Source organism: Aptenodytes patagonicus, chromosome 12 (genome assembly GCF_965638725.1).
Source record: "Aptenodytes patagonicus chromosome 12, bAptPat1.pri.cur, whole genome shotgun sequence".
Taxonomy (NCBI): domain Eukaryota; kingdom Metazoa; phylum Chordata; class Aves; order Sphenisciformes; family Spheniscidae; genus Aptenodytes; species Aptenodytes patagonicus.
Genome location: NC_134960.1, coordinates 10,862,121 through 10,880,334, shown reverse-complemented (window position 1 = coordinate 10,880,334; position 18,214 = coordinate 10,862,121). Strand labels below are relative to the sequence as shown.

Sequence of the window (18,214 nt, the reverse complement as noted above, 5' to 3'; positions counted from 1 at the left end):
GCTTGAGACAGAAGTGACCACCTTTGTTTACTTGTTTCTTCATTTCAAAATTAATCTGCTGACAGAGGCAAAAACGAAGTAGAGGGCTGCCACGAATAGAGGGACACTGCTGTACCTCAGCTGCACCCACCGTCGCCTCGCTTCTGAAACGATTCATTTTGTTCCAAAAACCAGACACTAGCAGTGGGGCTGTATCAGGCTTTGAAAAGTACTGCACAGCTTGGGGGAAAAAAGAAGAGAAAAAAGCAACAATAAAAGCATGCTATAAACCAAGTTCACTATTCTGTTACACCAAGGCAAAAAAAACCCATTGAAATAAGAGTCACCAGTGGAGCTTTACACATTTTAACTAGTCACATTAAAGCAGAGTGTGGTTGTTTCCAAACTGCATTTACTGCTTTCAAATCCTAGTTTAGAGCAAGGGCTGAGAGGTCTCTCAGTAGAGAGGACTTTCTCCTGCTTCTAATAAAAATTCCCATCAGCCTCACGGGTGTGATCCCAAATAAGGGCAAATGGAAAAAGAGGAACCGTCCTTGCCTTTAACACGATCAGTACAACTGCCAAAAACCAGCATGTATTTAATAAATGCAATGTAGATTGTTTTATTTGACCTTCTGTTCACAAAATAATTTTATTATATGTATGAAAGCAGCATACAGGCAATAAAATTATGAAAACATTCACAATACATAAATACACAGACCTGATGCAGGATGTATATAGTTCATTAGACTGTAAATTTTTTTTCCTCTCAGTTCTCTTTTCCTGACAATGCATTTTTCTGATATATGTTATGAAAAAGTTGCTCCAAAGGGTATTTTCTCCCATTCAGAAAACAAATAGCTTTCTTTGAATGCTGCTGAATATTAACGCCCAATGTTCCTGTTGCTAACGTTCACCGATTGCTTTTGGCATTACAAAGGGAAAGCAGCAGGGAAGGACAATGGAAAAGTAGCAGTTTTTTGAATTAAACATTGGCGACTTTTTTGGAGCTCACAGGACGTTTTTGAGGTGGGGGCTGCAGTTCCATCCATATTTAGAAATGTCTTAATCCAAAATGGTAACGAGGCACTATTCCTTATTGAACGGACTATTGACATGGTAATTACTAAAATGTAATGTCCTCCTAGCTTCCAAAGTAAAGCACTAGGTACCTCACTTTTTAATTCTGACCGTGATACAGTAGCAGACAGACAGCATGATCCTGGTGGTACTGCAATAATACAGATGATAATGAGGTTTGGCATGTTTACTACCATTATAACCAATTGTGTTTGTTCAGAAAAGATATCCAAGACTTGAAATAAGAAAAGTCTGAGAAAGCCGTTTATCTTACATAAATACAAAACATTATATACTAAGAATTGTTATCTAAGAAGCTTTTCTTCTCAAATTGGATTCTTCTTAAGGTTGTAGTCATATTTAAGGTATTTACAGATCCACAAACTTGACATTCTAGCAAAGTCTTTGTAACATGAAACTTTTTTTAAAAATAAATAGCAGCAATTTCTTTTATTTCTAGAAGGGAAGAGAATTCACAACTCAGTCAACGCTGGTCCTACCTTTTGAAAGAAATCCCACTTAAAACAAAAAAAAGCCCACAAGCAAACGAACTCCACACAGCATCGGTTTTGTTGATTCCTTCATTTCTTGCTGAGCTTCTTAACATTCCTTCGTTCCCCTCACCGGCTCTCCAGACTATCAGAGCTTGTAATAAAGTGCTGACTGGTTGACTGGTCAAAATGCAGTTATGACACTCCAAAAATATCCCATTATTTAGACATCTTAAATAACATAAATAAAGCTAGATCTGTTATAACATATGAAAAATATCAATTTAAAACAATAAATAAATAAAACCAGTATCAACATATTACCTCCCAAAGCTTTAAAAATAACCATTCTCGTTATAAGGCTCAATTATTTGTCAGAAATAATTCTAAGAAGGCATCTACCTACCTTTACAATCCCTCAGTCTTTAATTAGGACCTGTTAACACCCACTATCACAAGACACAGCAATCTTTTAACTTCTAGTAAACATTAATCTTTAAATACTTAACATTTATCTTTTGCCTCATTTTAAGCTAGAAATTGGTTTCTCTGTGTGGAGAAGAAGCAATATTTTCTTTCTGACTGCACTGTATCTAAATTGGTATATTTTCCTCGGTATGAACAGCACAGTTCAATATCCTTTTTTTAGCCAATTTTCAGTATCTGTTTCTGTTTATTGTTTTAAACGTTGAATTTGCTTTGAATGCCAGGAAAATTAATTCTGGGCTTGGTGTAAGTGTGTATTTCTCCCTAGAGCTTAGTTTCTTACTAAAAAAATCTTGTATATCTTTTTTCTTTAAAAGATTATTACAATATACGCTATTAGGTCTTGCTGGGTAAACCTTACTGTTCAGGTTTTATGCTGCCCATTTTGTGTAATGGGATTGATCTTTTCCAAAGAAACATCAGCTTCATAATCCAAGATCCCCGACAGTGCTGGAGACATTTTCTCCAAGGTCTTAGATAGTTCACCCTCTTCTTCCTTTTTGAGAGGTTCTTCTTCCGGACAGATAATTGCATGTGGAATCAGATAAACCAGATTAGACTCTTTGGGGCTGGACCCTTTGGGCTCATGTTGGCTCGAAAAAACAACTGCTCCGTTATTGTTAATACTAACAGTCTCTATAGCATTGCTGGACATAGGGCAGAGCCTATAGCATCCTAGCAGGGTCGAAAATGCCTTGCGGAAATCAGCATTGAAGGCATAAATGATGGGGTTGAGGGAAGAATTAGCCCATCCAAACCAAACAAAAACATCAAAGGTGGTGGAATTAATGCAGAAAGCTTCTGCTCCCTTGGACGGTTGGGTAGGCTCGCAGAAAGGAATCATGCAGTTCAATACGAAAAACGGCAACCAGCAGCACACAAACACCCCCATGATCACGGACAAAGTCTTTAAAACCTTCGTTTCCCTCTTGAAGGACATTTTGAAGTTGCTCTCTGGTTGCTGGCAGTCCATACTGCTTCTGTTGCCGCTCGTGTTCTGGCAGTTCTTGGCATGCACTGCTGCTCTCTCCAAAGCCGAGATGCGTCGTATTTGCTTCTGAGCAATCCGGTATATCCTCGTGTAAGTTACTATCATGATGGCCACAGGTATATAGAAGCTAATTAGAGAAGAGGAGATGGCATACATCCTGTTTAGGCTAGAATCACAGTTGTCCATGCTTATACCTTGTAAACTGGCATTTAGGTCCAAAACGCTTGTGGTTGTAGCCTTGTGCCAGTTCAGCTGCACGGGGATGAAGGAGATCAACACAGACAAAGTCCACGCCACGCTGATCATGATGAAGGCTGCCTTGGGCGTCATTTTCCTCTCGTACCTAAATGGGCTGGAGATGGCCCAGTATCTGTCCACACTAATGACACAGAGATTTAAGATGGAGGCTGTTGAGCACATAATATCAAAGGCCACCCAGATGTTGCAAAATGAACCAAAAGGCCAGAAACCGGCGATCTCAGCCACAGCTTTCCACGGCATGACCAAAACTGCCACTAAGAGATCTGACACGGCCAAGGAGATGACAAAGAAGTTGGTCACCTTGGACCTGAGGTGGCGAAACCTAATGACAGCTGCACAGACCAGCGTGTTTCCCAGCAGCGTGGAAAGGATCAGCAGCGAGAGGAAGCAGCCCGTGAGGATCCGAAAGGAAGAGTCCCTTTCCACCAGCAACCCTTCCCCGTCCATAGTGGTGTCGTTCCAAGTCATAGTTTCTCCTGAGGGAAAATCATATCATGATTTTCGTGACGACATCAGCTCCTTTCCTTGCAGAGATCAGACACATCAGACGTCCATTAATTAGTCATCACCAAACAGACCAAAGGTCCTTTCTTACGGTCCCTTCGCCCCCGGCTGGACTTCACCCACTTTGAATCTCCCTGAACGAGCAGGAACTGAAAATGCACAAGTACAGTCCACCCTACAGACCGGTTTTTTAAGCAATCCCTTCAGAAACACACTGCACCACTCCAGCATGAAGTAGCCTAATCCAGACAGCTCACCTGCAAATGTTCTGCTGCTGTCCTCTGCAAATATACCCCACAGACAGGAAAGCAATCACTTTTCCATGCTTGCATATATTCCCACTTAAATAGGCTATTGATCGAGCATTTCCAGCGTCCATTGCACTAGCCCTTCGTATTTACTGAAGCGTACTATACGAGGTGCTTTTTCTTTAGTTTAATTTCCTAAATGTCTTGCTGATGAAACACTCCATCCTTCCTCCTCGGTACACTCCTGTTACAAAATGCATCAGTTCTCTGTTTCTGGGCAGCCTCAGAGAGCAATTCTTCACTTTATTTCAAACTGTTTAAGTTTTACACTTCTGAGACAAAGAAAATAAACATACAGTAGGTGTGTTTTAAAGGTTTTCAGTAAGAAGTAGCTCAGGTTATTTAGTTTTATTTAAACGAGAAATGCTGGCTCCTACCTTCCACCTCTGATTCTGTTTGCTCTGGGATGCAGGGCCGTCTCTCCTCCTCTTTTAGTTTTGGAATTGCATAGCAAATCTTATATACAAAACCAACACAGAAACACTGCATTGCATCGGGGGGGGGGTGGGGTGCGTGTGTGTGGTTTTTTCCCTGAAAGTGCAAATTGGCAGGGGAGAAGTAAAAACAGGAGCCAGCAGAGTTTGACCATCAGGAGTTAGTTTTCAAGGGAGCAGCAGGTCTGTGCTGTCGGACCATGCATGACAGACCCCGCCGGCGTGTGCCCAGCTCCCTCCATCCCGCAGTCCCTGCTGATCACTCCGCAAGCTTTGCTGGCCGGATCAGTCCCAGTCGCACTTTGTACATCCCGTCGAAGCGGCACATCAGGGCAAAACATCCCAGGCAAAAGGCACGGTATTCCCAACGCTGGCAAGAGCCGAGTACCAGTTCTTTCTTCTGTCATTCGCTGGAAGGAGAAAGAAGGGCGAGAGGAGGAGAAGGACCTGAGTGACCTCCCCTCGGCCCCGACGCGGGGTGCGACGCCGGCGGTGCCCGCGGCGGGTTCCTCTTCCAGCGGGGACAGGTCGCTTTAACGCTCCGCCGCCAGGTTATAGCTCTCCATAACTACCCCGGAATAATCCCATCTCCTGCTCAGCGGGGCTGCGCTCCAGGGATCGGGTCCAGCTTTCACCATGCTTTTTCCCTCTCAGAAAAGCGCAGGCGGAGGCAGCTCCTCACGCTCTCCCGCAGCCTGCCCCGGGCCGCGCATCTCCGGTGCCGGGGGCTCCCGGCGGCAAAGGCTTTCTTCTGCCCGGGGCAGGGCTCGGCAGCATCGCCTCTCCAGGAAAGGTCTGTCTGCCTGGCGTCTCCTTCCTAAAGGATTAAGACAAGGAAAAGACAGGCATGGAGGCACGCAGCGGGCAAAAAGCAACCCCCCTTCGCCTCCTCTAACATCTTCGGTCGGGCGCAGCTTCTTCTGGGCAGCCTCTCCCCGGTTTTTCTGCCTTCCTGGGGAATAACGTCCCGGCCAGCCAGGCAGCCGGGACGAGAGGCAAAGCCGGGCTCCTGGAGCGGCTGTCCTGCAGTTTAGCGCAAACGGGATTACTTTGCCCCGTCCTGAGCTCCGCCGAGCTCCACCGAGCTCCGGGACGCCCGGGGTGCTGCGTGATGCCTCGGCGCTGCGAGCCAGCTGAGTTCAATTAATTGATGCGGAAAGTAAGTACCGGCACCTAACTTCGGGCTGGGCGATGCTCGGGAGGCGGGCTGCGGGCCGAGGCACCCGCGGCTTCCCCGACCCCCGGGGGAGCAGCGTTACCCCAGGGCACGCTCGGGAAGCGGGGGGGTGGGCCGGCCGGGACCCCCTCCCGGCACGGCGGGGAAGGGGCGGCAAGCGCGGCGGCGGCGGCGGTACTCACCGGCGCGGGGAGGGCCGGGGCTGGCGGCGGGCTGCAGCCGGGGCAGCGCACCGCTCCGCGCCGCCTCTCCGCCGCCTGGCGCAGCCCCGCGCCCCCGCGGCTCCCGGCGCAGCCGCGGCCGCCGGGCTCCCTCTCCTGGGCGGCCGCGGCCCCGCGCCCCGCCGCGCCGCCCCGCGGAGGCGGCCGCCGGGGCGCAAGGCAGCCCCGAGGGGCAGGGCTGTGCCGGGATGCTCCGCGTCCCCCCCCGCCCGCCCCAGCCCCAGCCCCAGCCCCAGCCCGAACCCGCCGCCAGACAAGCTTAAACCCTGGGTTCGTAACGCGGGCGAAGGGCGTCGTTATCCCCGCGGGTAGGCAGGGAGGGAGCGGGTGGGAAAACCCGAAGCCCAGGTTTCCAGGGGCGTGCAGCTGCCTGAGGAGCCGCATCCCGACTGACTTGTTCGGGATCAGGCGAGGGGACGGCAGAGGAACTGGCTCCGGCTCTTCGGACCCGCCGGAGCCTCGGAGCGGGCACCCCCTGATGGCAGGCGCGGCCGTTCGGGCAGCTGCCTTTGTGTCTGCGGGGAAAACCCGGGGCAGTGAACCGCCGTCCTTGCGCGCTAAAGTCTGCCCCTCTTCAAACCGCGTTCTCTTTGCAAAAATCCTTCAAGTAGGCAGCAAAAACAGAGCGGTTACGTCTCAAACCCCTTCTTTCTCTAAAAGGGTTTTTTCTTTCTTACCCACAATAGGCAACGAAAGAAGATGAACATGCTGATTTGCAAGTTGCTACCTTTGTATAGGAATCTTTCTCAAAAAAATATCAGAAAATGAAGGTGAAAGACCTCGCGGGGAGATTAAAAACCTCCTAGAAGAACAAATAAGCTCATTAAGTTGTCAAGATAAATTTCGTAGGGTTCAGCATTAGCAAAGTTGCTTTTGTGCCATCTATAATTTTTCATAATGTCAGTAAAAAGCAGATACAGTGCTAAGCTAACCTTGACTAGCTAACTAAAACACTTGCTTTCCTTTCCCCCTCTCTTTCTCTCTTTTTGAGAGAGAACTTTGCTTCTCAGCAAGTTCTCATCCCCCCCATCTTATTATCCTGTCCTTTAATTCATCCTGTCGTTCATCCCTAGAGAAGGGAGCAAATAGACAAGGAAATGAATCCTGTGCTGTTTGGTAGTAGAGATCTCTAATGAAACTCATTGTGAGTTTTCTATTTTCAAGATTTTTTTCTTCTTTTTTCTCCTGTTTTTCTTAAAGCACAACACAGCTGGAGTTTACTGTGTGATACTTATCTTCTGAAAATGTACCACACTCCCGCCCTTTGGTAGAAACCCTAGGCTGAGGGGAACATTGCCTGCCTAAGAAGTCACTGAGCACATTTGATTTTATTTCTAACAACTTCAAGGGGCTCCTCCAGAATGGCTTTCTGCCACAGCCATCCAGGATTATTCCAGGAGAAATCACAACCCCGGAGTACACAAACGGCGCAATCTTCGAGGCATACTGGAGAGAAACACTGAGGTACACGTTGCAGAAAAGAGAGCATTCTGCTCTCAATCATCTGCTCATCAGCTCATCGAGTGAACTCTTCGGTTCATTTTCGCTAGGGAGCGGTCTTTCCTGGGGAAGAGGCTGAATTCAGCATGGGAAGTCCCTAATGCTGCTCATATAGGTGAGGGTTTAAAACTTTCATTTGAATCCGACATAAAAAAATGCCTTTTAGCTTCCTACTCACAGCAGCCTTTAAGAATCTCGCGGTCTTTATTCGTTTGGCAATTCAGTATCTGTTTCAGAAGTCAGAGCCTCTCTCCTGTCTCATCTCGAAGTTTGTGTGATCAGTTCAGGGATGAACACGAGGTCTGGCTCACCCAAGACCGTGCTAGTGGAGCAAAGCCCCTTCAACAGCCACGCAGGTTTCAAACACCAGCATTTCATGCAGGGCACCCCGCTGTACTCATTTGTCACTTCAGCTAATTTGTAAGCTTTTAAAACTTTCATGACTTAATAGTCATACCCAGGTGAGGAACAAAAGAGAAATCCATTAAACCCCTATTATTATTCAGGTGAATTTAGTGGTGGGATTAGGCAGCCGATTGACATGGCTCTGGGAGCCAGTTATACAAAGTCACAAAGGGTGGCTTTTCCTTTTGCTGCTCTCTGGCTAACCTGCCTCCAGCCAGCGTGAGAAGGATCAGCTCTCATCCAGGTCAGGACTTGCCTAGAACTGCCAGCAGCAGGACGACGGTGCAGGTGTTTCTTGGAGATTCAGAAAAAAGCACAGAGCTTGTTTAATTCTCCCCAGGTACCCACATAAAACAGCTGCTTAATTTTACTTAATGCTTTTCAATCGCTACTGACTGATGCTGGAATCAAAGCAATGCTCAGCAAAGGAAAGCTTTTGTATCTCTGTTACCACCCTGTGAGGCACCTGCTCCTCCCGGGAGACTCTGGTTGGAGAGAGTCTTATTTGGTCCACATGAAGATTTAAAAATATAAATACTGAGTAGCACCTTGATCCAAACGATCTTCATCCAAACAGTAATTAGAAGACTTGGAAGACCAAGTCAGAGCTGAACAAAGTCCAGATCTTGCATTCAGAGATAAACATGCTTTAATCTACAAAACAGTGCACATACGAGAGCTGGAGAAAGGCAGCTTAATTTACAGAATAATATTACAGTACGTGGATACAAATTGTACTCATGCCACTCTCGGGATGACTTTTTGAGTCTGCATGCATGGGGTTTATTAAACATGAAATCAGCTGAGGCATGTTAGCAGAAATAATGTCTAAAAGAGCTGTCGGGTTTCTAAATAACCAGTTATATGAATAAGCCAAGATAACTTTAGCCTCAGTGTAACCTTCTCGGAAAAATCAAGGGTTCCTGGAAATCGAACAACAGCTATGAACTCTCTTAAAGATCAGTGAAGCACACTGGTTAAATTGATATTATCATGTTGGGCATTCCACAGGGCAAACCGCAGTAGTGAGTACAAAAGCACAGAGCAAAGAGTAGCAACAGAAAAAACTATTACTTTGCTGCTAAAGCAAATCTCAAGCTCATTCTTGAATTATAAAGATCCACCAGCAGGGAGAAAGGATCAGTGAGAGAAATGATTTCTAGTCCCCAAACATTGATGACGAGGCCTAAATATTCGGTATTGAGTGTGGGCGCTTTTTTTTTGACTGTAGATTGTAGGCATGTCCATCTGCAGCTGGACCTTAGAGTCTGGGGGATTCAGTAGGACTGATCTCAAAAAGCAGATTAGTGCCTTTGTGAATGTTGACTTTTGAACTATTTCCAGTGGCAACCAGTGCACAAAACATCCCTGGGTATGTGCAGAAGTCAGGACATGGGCAGGGAGAAGGAAAACGAAAAAAGCCCAAACAGAAACACCATGTATGAAAGTCTGAATTTAAATGACTCATTTGAGGCAGCTAATTCAGGCAGAGGCAGAGCTGGACACAAAGGGTGATGCAAGGAGGGTATAAATGGGAAGGATTTGTTGGGCAGTGCTAGTGGTTCCCAGGATCTGGAGCTCATGCACTGGCTGCGGGGTGCTCACGAGGCAGGACCAGGCACTGCTGCTCCTCTGGCATCTCCCCTCCCCGGTTACATTGATGCTTGACTGTCGGAGCACAGCTCCGGTCCCAGCCGGGAGAGCCCACCTCCATCCCCGGGCCACAGTGGAAGAAGCCTGCAGAAAGGGTTTCTGCTCTGCGGGAGATCAGGCAGCAGACTCTCAAAAAGCAGCCTCGTGTCTGCAGGGCTCTGCCCGCACAAGCTTTAGGAGTGGTGGAAACCATAAGCTGGTTGTTCGTAAAGCAAAAGGAGCGGTGTTCCCCTCCTGTCCCCCCTCCTGCTCAGAGCCCGTTCAGGCTCTGTTCCCCTTTCCTTCCCTCGACAGTAATGCCTCTCTATGTTTGCAGCGCAAACCCAGATCAAAGCTGGTTGGTTTCAGTTGTAAACACCCCCCCCCCAGATTTTACAATAAAATTACTCTTTTTGGAGAGAAGTGGAAGACAGGAAAGAAAGAGAAATACCAAACCTGTGGCCAGGGATCCGAGCAGAAGCTGTCATCTAAACAGTCCCCAGCCTCCTGCCACGCAGGAGCCATGGGTAATTTAAGCTCAGTGCAATGCTGCCAATAACCGTGTTATTTAATCAGCAGAGCTTATGCAGTGATTTTTTATGGGTTTTTTCCAGTTCCACCTACTCACTCCCACAGGTCGAGAGAAAGAAAAGTTTTCCACAATGAACACGTGGAGTGACCCTTTCTCTCGCAGCTCGACCCGCTCCATCAAACCGAAGGCCGTTACTGGATCTTAAATCACCCTGAAAATCGCTCAAGCAGGGAAGCCTAAAATTTCCCCCCTTCTCTTTCTGGGATTTCCATCTGCCGCAGGTACGGGGTAGGAGAGGGATTACTGCCCTGCCAGCACTTCCCTCCAGAGTGGGTAGAGAGCCAAACTGCAGAGGATGATGAGAATAAATTATAGCTGAGAGGAGAGCTCTAAGGAAAGAAAAACACTTCCTCCGACTGCCTCGTCCCTGCGGCATGGCAGAACAGTGCCAGAAAATCAACAGCAAATCAACAAGACCCCTTCTTTAAAACCTAATCTAAACCAACAAATACAAAATATCTCAAAATTTCTGATCATTTCACCGACAAATGTAGACACTCGATGTACTGCTGAATTTTATATTCTAATCCATGCATATAAAAACCCTACACAGCTGATTGCTGAGGACCTGCTATATGAAATAGCACATAACCTAGTAAGTCAACACAAAAATACAGACTGGGCCATTGCCAATTTATGCTTTATTTGCCTATGCGTAATTTTTTAATACTGTATAGCTTGCACTTTTTTCTTTCACTCCACACTGGACAGACATTTTAGGCCCTCAGAAAAACTGAAGTTGAATATATGAATCAAAAGAAAAGTCACAGAAAAAATGACAGCACTTTTAATGTTAAAGATGGCTTTGACATATTAATTAGTATCTCAGAAATGAAATAAAGCCAGTGATACAGAATGATTCATTAGAATGAAATTAATCTGAGAAATAATTAATTCTGAGTGGATGGATAAAAAGAATACAAATAGATATATTAGCAGCAAAACTCTTCACAGATGAGTGCTACAGTGATTTCTAGCAACAGTGGGTGAGACTGCAGATAATACAATTTTCTTAGCAGATGGCTTGGTAGGTGACACTCTCCCCTCCTAAGCTGGTGTTATGGATTTACTCCTGAGCTGCATGCCAGCAAAAAATGGATCCTTCCCCATATTCCAGCCCAGCCCCTGACTGACAGACGGAGAAGAACTGTTTAACTTCTACCAGCAAATTTTTGTGGTTTTCTGGTGCGGGACGTGTGACGATGAAGAGCGTGCTTGGTACCTACTGGAGCCTGTTGCCTCTAAAGCTTAGTGGAGCAAGTAAGCAACAGTTTGAACTACAGTCGATTGTTTTTAAGTCCACATTATTGCACATCCAGTATGGTCAGGCTCCACAGCCCTTCAATCAGCAGGCTACAAATCCTTGATTTAAAGATAATTAAACTAATACTTACCAAAAAAATAGAAGCTGATACTGCACAGAGCATCACTTCTTGCTCGTAGTGAAGACCAACACAAGCATTTCCCACCTGCGCCGCAGGGAGCCGCAGGAGCAGCCAGCTCTGCCAGGGACGCCCAGCCAGGGGTCTCTGCAAGGGGGGCAGCTCCCACGCAGGAGCACAGCAGGTCCAGCTACGGTAGACAGGGTCAACCAGCAGTCCAGCGATGACCAGACCACTCCAAATGTCCCAGTCCTGGAGCTTTGCTGTCTCCAGCAGCATTTTCCCCTCTGCAGCTCCCCGGACAATCCTGCTGCTGTTGCGATGTTGCAGCTATACCAACCCAGGGTCTTACCTTCAGGTTCTGGGATTAAACTGTTCTTGGAGGCAAGACGCTGGTTGTCCAAGTCCTTACCAAATCACACAGCCTGGGCTCGATGGCAATCAGAAATGTTCCACCAAGTGAAATAAAACACTAGAATGATATTCCAAAGAAGAATCCAAACCAAGGTCTAAACTTTGGGCTGCTTCACTCCTCCTGCCATAACTTTCATTTGAACCTTTGAAAAACCCAGTGATCTAACTGGACTACCCCAAACGATGATATAATCCCAAATCCACTTTCACCCTAGCTCATCTGGATCTGTTTTCCTGTTCCAGCCTCCGTGCCTGTCCCACCCCATCAGGCAGGACTGTTTCATCCCAGCAACATAAGCAACACGTCGCTCTTTGCAGCCTGCCTCGATGCCCTTGGCTTTTCCCTGCCCTGTGTGGCAAAGAGTTGTTGCTGTGACAGTCTCTAACAGACAGTACTTTCCCAGGCTGGAAATGTTCCCTGACTTTCATCATCCATTTGTCAAAATCCCTCTCAAGGTCAGGGGCCTTCCAAGTCAGCAAGTCCCCCCTGCTCCCTTCCCGCAAAGCTCAACAGCCCAGGGCTGGGCTTAGCGCCCACGAGGGCTCAGCACCACCGACACAGGCATTCAGAGTGAGCTGGTCCTCTCCATATAGGAGGAGTTCAAATTAGGGATGTTACATTTCAGGAAAGGCTGTGGGATCTGATCCTATCTACTTTCTGGTTTCCCTTTTTTCCCCACTCTACAGTGGCTGATTTTCTCCTGTGCTTTCCTCAGCATTACTTTCTAAGAACTTCCCTCCGGTCTTTGGGAACTGCAGGATGTACAGCTTGACCAGGATTTTTCCATTGCTTTCTTGCATTTTTCTACATCTTTTTAGGAATTTCTCATCCCTTTTTAGGATTTTCCTAGTGATCTCTGGGGAACATCCCCTCCAGCTTTCTAGGAATTTCCACCCAGCTTTCAGGGAATTTCATATTGCTCTCTAGGAAACCTTCCCAATGCTTTCCAACTATTTCTTTTACCTTACTAGGAATTTACATTTGCTTTCTAGGAATTTCCAGCTGCTTTCAAGAAATCCCTAATGCTCTTCTAGAAATTTCCCTGATGCTTTCTTGTAATTGTCACTATTTATAGGAATGCCTTTCTGCTTTCCAGGAGCTCCCTTCTGCTCTTTAGAAATTTCCCACAGCTTTCTAGGAACTGTGCATTTCTTTCTAGGATTCCTCCATTGCGTTCTAGCAATTCCTCCTTACTTTATAGGAAATTCCCTCCAGCTTTCTAGGAATTTGTAGCCAACTTTCTCGGAATTCACATTTTGCTTTCCTGGAGTCCCCCCACAGCTTTCTAGGAATTCAAGTCCGCTTTCTAAGAATTTCCCATAATTTTCCAGGAGTTCCCCGTAGCTTTCTAAGAATTTCCCATGATTTTCTAGACATTTTCCATACCTTTCTAGGAATTTCCTCCTGCTATGAATCTCTCACTGCTCTCTAGGCATTTCTATCAGCTTTCCAGGTATATCTATCATGCTGTGGCATGGTGTCAAGTGTTGTTCCATGCTGTTCGTGCTGTTACATGCTATCTTGTGTGGTGGCATGTTGTGTGCTGTTCTGAGTTGTCCTGTGGTGTCTTGTTTTGTCATATGTTGTGCTGTCACACATGGTTCTCACCTGTTTGCCCGTGTTGCTGCATGCCTTCCCATGTCGTTATGGCATGCTCTTGTGCGTGTCATCTTCTGCTTCTGTGTGCTGTCAGAGGTTATCAAGTGGCATCCTATGTTGCTGCAGAAATAAACATTTGAGAGTGCATGTTTTTAATTGCTGTTTTCAAAAGGTGTTGGAAAGACTCAAGAGGTGATATCTGGTCCCTAGAGGATGATGAAAAAAATTAGTCAGGCCTGGTTGAAGCAGTTGTGAGATCCTGTGGCTGTTCCCTGTGCCCTACGGGATGGTGCTACACCTCCTCTTGCCCCCATACTACATCCAGAGCTGCATATTGCCATCCCAGATCAGTCTGCCTAGTTGAGTGTCTCGTTGCAGACAGCGGCTGGCACAGATGCTTCAGGGCATGAATGATCCCACAAGAGACGTTTATAAAATAGCCAGATCACAGAGGAAACAGCTTCCTAATCCCCTTGAAAGGCTGGTTTATCCCTTTAAACGTAGCTTTATGTCCTTTCTAAATGCAGATTGGCTTTTCATGTTCATTCCCTTCCAGTCTTATCTGATATAACTATGCTTGTTTTCATCTAGATAAATAGGAAAATTGGGTATGAATCAATTTAGCTTGGCACAGTATAGCATGAGTAACCTAAAATAGGGTTCAAATATTGCAGACAGAGCCAAACCTTTAACTGATTTTGTAAGTAATCCTCTATCAGCTTACAGAAGGCTTTCACTACAATTTATATTGCCAAAAAGTGTAGTGTTACTTGTCTGTTTGACCAAATTTCCCTAGATAATAGTTTATTCATTATCAGCTGAAACTGGGAAAACAGAGTGGTGTTTTTTGATATGCTGACACAGACTCCCTAGCTCATTTACAGAAACAATCTTTGAACTTATGGGCACTCCCCAGACTGTACTGACGTCCCTTCCAGTCTGGGGTTTGGATTTTCTACATAAAATTAATGTACAGTAAGTCAGTAATGTACAGTAAGTCAGCAGACCATAGGAAATGCTGTATATACATGGTTCACCTCTCACAGTATTCTGCTCCTGATAGCAAAATGCAGCACAAAGCCTTCACAGGCACCTCCCATCAAGTGAGTGCTAATGAATAGTTCCCAGAAATGTTGCTGGTTTCTTCTGGCAAACCCCTGATAACAGCCAGCTTGGTGCCAAGGCCAGTGCCTAACACCATCTTCCAGAGCCAGCCGCTTAATACATCCCCAGTTCCTTGCACTGCACCTTCAGAGCCGTCACCACACATCATTTCCCACCTGCTCTACAACTACTTTTTCAGGGAGCAGAGAAGTCTTGACATATCCCACGCTTGCCTTTACTGTCTTTGACTGCACTGTTTGTGAGCCAGGGTTGCAAGAAAACCTGGTCCTGCAGTGCCACTTACTGGACATTTATGTTAATAGAAACAGTGTGCAGCAGCTCTTCGTTTTTCTCAGTGGATTCCCAGTGCCAATTTGAAATGGTAAAAAACATAAAAAGCATTAATGTCCAATGTAAATATTATGAATACAGGAAAGCTTAGGAAAGCAAATACAGTAAAGCTCATTTCTTAGATGAGGCAGTAATTGTAGAGGAACAGAAATCCTCCTTTTCTGGTCAGTGTAGGGAAGAATTTGCCCTCTAATAGTCCATTCATCCCTAGTTCAACAAATGCAAAGGACTGAATGTACATCTGGAGGTCTGCAGGAGTTATTAATGTATTCCTTGGGAAATAAGGCAACTGAAAGGAATGCTTCAACAGGAGCTGAGGTAGGTCTTATTTGATTAATCCAGTCGTAGTCTCTAGGCACGTGTTTTCTGTATGTACCATTAGTACTTGCACCGTAATTTAACCAGCAAGATACTACACTCTGCATAAACCTGTAAGAAAACACATGCTTGAGCTTACAAATGGAGCACTGACCAAGCTACATGGATTGATCGCATGGGACTGTCTGTGTAGGAGTCTTTTTGGGGGACCGGGACTTTTGAAGAACAAATCCGCATTGTTCAGCTGCAGATCAATATGCTCAAAACCACCTTCTGGGGTCCGTCCCTCCTGATCCTCCAAGGCAGAGAGCTGCCTGGAGACCACGGCAGCCCCTCCAGCCCACCCACCTGACCTTCCTGCTCGTGGAGGGCACTGACGGGATCCATACAGCAGGTCTCACCTCAGAACGGAAGCAGGATCAGGCCAAAACACACATCTGGATCTGGGAGCTGGCACATCCTCCTGGATTCTGCATTTTTTAATGCAGATGAAAACATTTTAGCGTGCAAATCAGTGCAGACGAAGAAACACATGTAGCCAGAGATTAGATATTCCTTGTGAATACCCACATTCACCCATTTGCCTTCCAGTTTTGTGGCTCATGAGCAATTGTTGTTGGTTGGTCAGAGCCATATCAAGACTTTTCAGGTTTTGTGGCAAAAAAACACATTTGTTTCCCAGCAATGGGAGAAATGACTAGTCTAGTGAAAGAGAAGTTATATAGCTGTTCAAAACCATCTGCACTGAATATAGAGCAAATTATTAACTCGAGGAATGAATGTGTCCATAGCTTTCCATATAGTGACTCAGAGAAAGAATTTAGGTATTAGCATATTTTACATTACAGAGTCTGTGAGCAGAGTTTCTGTTGTGACACGCAGAAAAGAGCATGTGTGGTTTTAAAGCAGATTTACAAGTTAGTATCTTTGGCATATAAGAAAATTATTAGAGGCAGAAGACATCGGTCTTCAGAATGTAAACCATGTACCACAGTATCAGTTACACCCACCGGCAACCAATTTGTTTCTGTGCACAACAGCCAGCTGTCTCCATTTTCTGAATGAGATGTCTTTCCTGCCTGGTCATTGCAATGTTTTCTGCCACAAGTGTTAGGGCCGGATACCATCAAAGATGTATTCGGTATCGGATCTGTCAGTGGTCATGGAGACTGAGGTCTGCCTGACAAGATTAAAAAGAGCTAAAGACACTAGCAGTGAAGTACATACATTGTGAACAAATTTTGTTGTGCAAGAAAAATGCAGTGCGAGGGTATCAGTGCCAGTTTTTACTCTTTCATGATGGAATCTCAGCTGGTATATTTGCACCTCTAACTGTCATATACGTACCTGTGAGACCGAAGTTGTGGAGCCACGGAGGAAACGCACAGGTGGACATCTGAGATTTGATGTGTCTGCTTCAGAAAGAAAGTTGAATCTTAACTTTTCATTGAAAATCATAAACTGAGTAGGCTTGCTAAAAGCTGAAAACAAACTCCAGCCTACACAATTATATTTTTATGAAAAAAAATCCCAATTTTTCACAGAAGTTCAGTTTTAACAGCAAAGATTTCACCAGTAAGTGTATCTCCACAAACATTTAATACCTGGGGAGACTTCTGGCTTTTTAATATAAAATTCCCATTTAACATCCTGCAATAAGCAGTGACAGGGAGGTCAGAGCTTGCCAGCCCTGTATTCAAAGTGTTTAAGAGTAGGATTGCTCTGCATGCACAGCTTCCACCCCTGGAGGGATGAGACCTGTGGACAGAGCAGTGTTGTTGCAAAGGGAATTTTAACAGAAGACCTTAGAGGAGTTGGGCTGGGTTGTAGACGGTAGTTGCAATCAGCCTCTGTGTGTTGGCATGTTATTCTGGTCCACAAAAGAGGTAAACTAGCACTGTTTGCAGGCTGTAAATGGGATGCCGTACCGCCGTATCTGAACACATTTTCCCCCATTCCCAGAAGACTCGGCATCAGTTATGGGATAAGACCAGCTCATGCGTTGCTGACTTAATAACACTATCAGACTTAAGCATTAATGTGCTTAATTCTTGAAACGTGTTAGGAATCTAGTTTGTGCGTCTATCACCATGTTCATCAGGAAGCGGGGCAGGAGAAAGAACAGAAACAGTGTAATTGAGTATCCCTACTATTTTTATTAAATCTTAAATGATTGCATGTCTCACCTCAAAGAGAGAAGCTATTGGATGCTATAAAGATAAAATGCGGATTGACCGTAATTACTAAAAGGAAAGAAATGCTCTGAAATCCCTTCTCAGCCTTCCAACAAAATCAAGGAACCATGTTTATTTGACATTTTCAAGGCACCATACTCAAGAAAGTTCTCATCAGCTGGAATGGATTTCACAGGAATGCATTGCTTTATTATTTTTTATTCTTGTTTAGGATTAGGACCTAAAGGTAAATTATTTTTCTAAGGGTTCTTTCACTGTGGTTTCCTACGAACACTTCCCCGCCGCTGGCTGTTTTCTGCAATACGTATTGGAGCGATGAAAAGGAGGAAGCCAGTAGAAACCCATCTTTGCCGCCCCAGCTGCCTTTGGGCCCCCGGCTGTCTTGCTCCCGAAGCTGCTCTCGCTGTCGACTGTTGACCCGTCCCCAACCCGAGAATCGCCACCCTGCTACGGAGGCGGCCGGTAACACTCCCGGTAATTCTTCCGACAGCTTTTCTTTCATTACCTAGAAAAGCGATTCCAGGGCCGGAGCTGCCTCCGCAATGTTAAGGGCGCTCAGCGGAGGCACCGCCGCTCCCCGAGGCGCGGGAGGAGCCGCCCCGACCCGGCAGCCCGGGCGCCTGGGGGCCGCCGGATGGTCCCGGGCGCCTTCGGGACCTCGGGGGCGCGGCCGGAGGGAGGGGAAGGTCGAGCGGGCGGCCCCGGGCCGGCGCCAGCGGCACGGCCGCCGCCCGGCCCAGCCCGGCCCGGCCCTGCCCTGCCCCGCCGGGGCGGAGCGAAGCGGAG

General features: G+C 46.2%; 2 protein-coding genes across 2 annotated transcripts in view; one reads left to right on the top strand and one right to left on the bottom strand.

The window, feature by feature from the left end:
• Positions 1-586: 586 nt before the first annotated feature.
• On the bottom strand, positions 587-4,452 carry DRD1 (dopamine receptor D1). Its single transcript, XM_076350102.1, has one exon. The coding sequence runs from the start codon at positions 3,757-3,759 to the stop codon at positions 2,404-2,406; it is 1,356 nt and encodes a 451-aa protein (XP_076206217.1). The 5' UTR covers positions 3,760-4,452; the 3' UTR covers positions 587-2,403.
• Positions 4,453-17,673: 13,221 nt separating this feature from the next.
• The window catches only part of SFXN1 (sideroflexin 1), a 29,497-nt gene continuing 28,956 nt past the window's right edge, over positions 17,674-18,214 (top strand). The window contains exon 1 of the mRNA XM_076350109.1: positions 17,674-17,902. The gene's annotated coding sequence lies outside the window, so the exon portion shown is untranslated. The remainder of the gene's footprint in view (positions 17,903-18,214) is intronic.

What these genes read in the sequence shown, in the direction of transcription:
- DRD1 (XM_076350102.1), bottom strand. Translation starts at nt 3,759, where the DNA reads ATGACTTGGAACGACACCACTATGGACGGGGAAGGGTTGCTGGTGGAA.